Source organism: Salvia splendens, chromosome 2, assembly GCF_004379255.2.
Source record: "Salvia splendens isolate huo1 chromosome 2, SspV2, whole genome shotgun sequence".
Lineage (NCBI taxonomy): Eukaryota > Viridiplantae > Streptophyta > Magnoliopsida > Lamiales > Lamiaceae > Salvia > Salvia splendens.
Genome location: NC_056033.1, coordinates 21536383 through 21539011, shown reverse-complemented (window position 1 = coordinate 21539011; position 2629 = coordinate 21536383). Strand labels below are relative to the sequence as shown.

At 29.8% G+C, this 2629-nt stretch overlaps 1 protein-coding gene across 1 annotated transcript; it reads left to right on the top strand.

Moving 5' to 3' along the window:
* The first annotated feature begins 378 nt into the window (after positions 1-378).
* LOC121775900 (agamous-like MADS-box protein AGL62) lies at positions 379-924 on the top strand. Its single transcript, XM_042172988.1, has one exon. It carries the CDS (start codon positions 379-381, stop codon positions 922-924), a length of 546 nt encoding a protein of 181 aa, XP_042028922.1.
* The last annotated feature ends 1705 nt before the right edge of the window (positions 925-2629 follow it).

Below are 2629 nucleotides of genomic sequence, written 5' to 3'. Positions count from 1 at the left end.
AAATGATTATGGAAAAATACCATATTTCCAACATGCATGAGTATGGAAATTTCAAAATTTAGTATTTTGAACAAATTAAAAATTGGACATGCAAGGTTTTAAATTAGTGAAAAATACCATAATTCAGCCTAAATTAGGCATTGATCATAGCCTAATTTCGACTTACTCATATTTTCCTTATAGTTGGGTGTAGTTTTAAGTTAATTTAATTTTCTGCAATATCATGCATATATGGTTAGAGTTAATTTGAGGTCACAAAAGGAAACAAAAAAAAAATCAACGCATTAATTACAGAATCTTATGCCCTCCTCACGAGGGCTATAAATATCCGCTGGAGTTTAGAATTCAGAGTTTAGAGCGAAACACAATACGAAAACAATGGAAAATCTCAACGGGAAGAAGAAGACAATGGGGCGAAGGAAGATCGAAATCAAGAAAATCGAGAAGAAGAGCAGTCTCCAAGTGGCGTTCACCAAGCGCCGCGGCGGGCTGTTCCGCAAGGCCAGCGAGATCGCCGTCTACTGTGGCGCGGAGATGGCGATCCTGGTGCAGTCCCCGGGCGGGAAGCTCTTCTCGTACGGGCAGCCCTCGGTCAGGGCCGTGGTCGACCGCGTGGACCCCACCCCCGCGACCGAGGCCGGGCGGATCCCGTGCGAGTACGAGGGCAGGGTCCAGTACGAGGAGGCGAAGAGGAAGCTGGAGACGGAGGTGAGGATCGCGGCGGAGAGGGAAATCGAGGCGGGATTGTGGTGGGAGGAGCCCGACGAGGGTTTGGAGCTGCATCAGCTTGAGGAATTGCTCAAGTCGTTGGAGGATTTTTGCGGCGAAGTTGCTGAGAGATTGAGTGTTTATCCGCCACAGTTATCACTTCCACAGACTTCTTCTTCGATTCACAATTATTACACATTCATCTCAAAAAATTAGGGTTTTTATGTTCATTACAGTGTTATAGTAGTAGTAGTAGTAGTTTATTACCATTTACGACATATAATGTTTGATTATAGATTGATTCTCTATGAAGTTGTGTTTTGTTTTATGATTTGTGATTCTTCAATAGCAATACAAATTGTTAAAGAATTTTGTGGTTTGAATATATTGTTATTAGCCTCTGAAATGCGGAAGTTTTACTCCGAAGTGGTTTGGAATATTCATTTTTAAGTGTAAGAATATTCATTAATATCAAGTCAAATAAAAAAAATTGAGTTAATAGATTTGGAATATGTTCATGTAATAAAGGCAAGTTTCAAGATGCTTGGTATTAAGGTAAGTATGTTTGTAACAAGGAAAGTTGCGGAAAATCTTTACATTATTTCATAATCTATAAATCTCCAAACTGGTAGGAGTATTAGGTATGAACTAGTGTCGAGATAGAGTTTTTTTTCCAGTTATGTCATTAATAAGAATAGAAAGTATTTAATGATTTTTTTGTGCCACTTAACTTTTATATGCGGTATACGTAGAGAGAAAACCTTACTATTTATGCATGCAAATAAAACTTCACTATTGAGTACTATTATTAAGGTCATTTTGATATGATTGAATGGAATAAGGTTGTCAGGATTATGTCTAGGAAAGTAATTTGATTCTTTAAATTTTAAATTTCTGTATTTGTTTCGGTTTTTAGGGAAAGTAACCAGAACTCCAAGAATAAGGAAAGTTAGTACAACTTTCCAGGATTCTGAATCCTAACTTTTCTTAGACATTCTTTTTCTCAATTTTAGGATTCTTACATATTTAATGTAATATAAGTATAATTTTATTATCATTGTTTTTGTTATTATTATTATTATTATTATTATTATTATTATTACAATGTATTAAAAATGATATAAAATTATAAATCATACTTAATTTTGGTATAATAAATAACTATAGTTAAAATTATCATAATTATAACTATATTATTATAATCTTCATATATATTTGTTATTATCATAATAATAATTAATAATGTATTAAATAATTAAAATATAACTATATAACATAAATTATATAATAATTACTATTATTTTATAAATTTATAATTCATCAATAAAGTCGTAGTGAAATTTCAAATTATAAAATTTATTCAATTATAATATCCGTAAATATTATAATTATAATTATAATAATCCTATTTATTATTATTATAATCATTTATAATTATAATACTCCATGTAATTATAATTACAATTATATTATTATATATTATGATGAATAATCCATATTTAAACTAATAATAAATATAATTATATAATTATTATCATATATAATTAATAATAAATTTATTAAAGATTTTATATTATTATTTTTATAAATTAAAAATAAATAAATAGAAGTATATTTTTAGTTTGGTGTTTAAATAAAACATAAAATTTAAAATCTTAATATTTTCTAAACACAAAAACGGAAAGTTATTAGGAATCATATTCCTGAGATTTATTTTTTAGGAATCATTTTTCTTGCCCATTTTACTTTCCAGTCAACCCAACATGACTTTGTGATTGGTATATACAAGGAATGCAAAGGGGAATAAAATTGTTGAGAGTTTGGTGTGAAATTGTTTTAGATGAATAGAATATTTATAGATAATTTAGGAACAAATGGAAGGATAAAAAATTATAAAAATGAAAATAGAAGAACAAAAAAA

What these genes read in the sequence shown, in the direction of transcription:
- LOC121775900 (XM_042172988.1), top strand. Translation starts at nt 379, where the DNA reads ATGGAAAATCTCAACGGGAAGAAGAAGACAATGGGGCGAAGGAAGATC.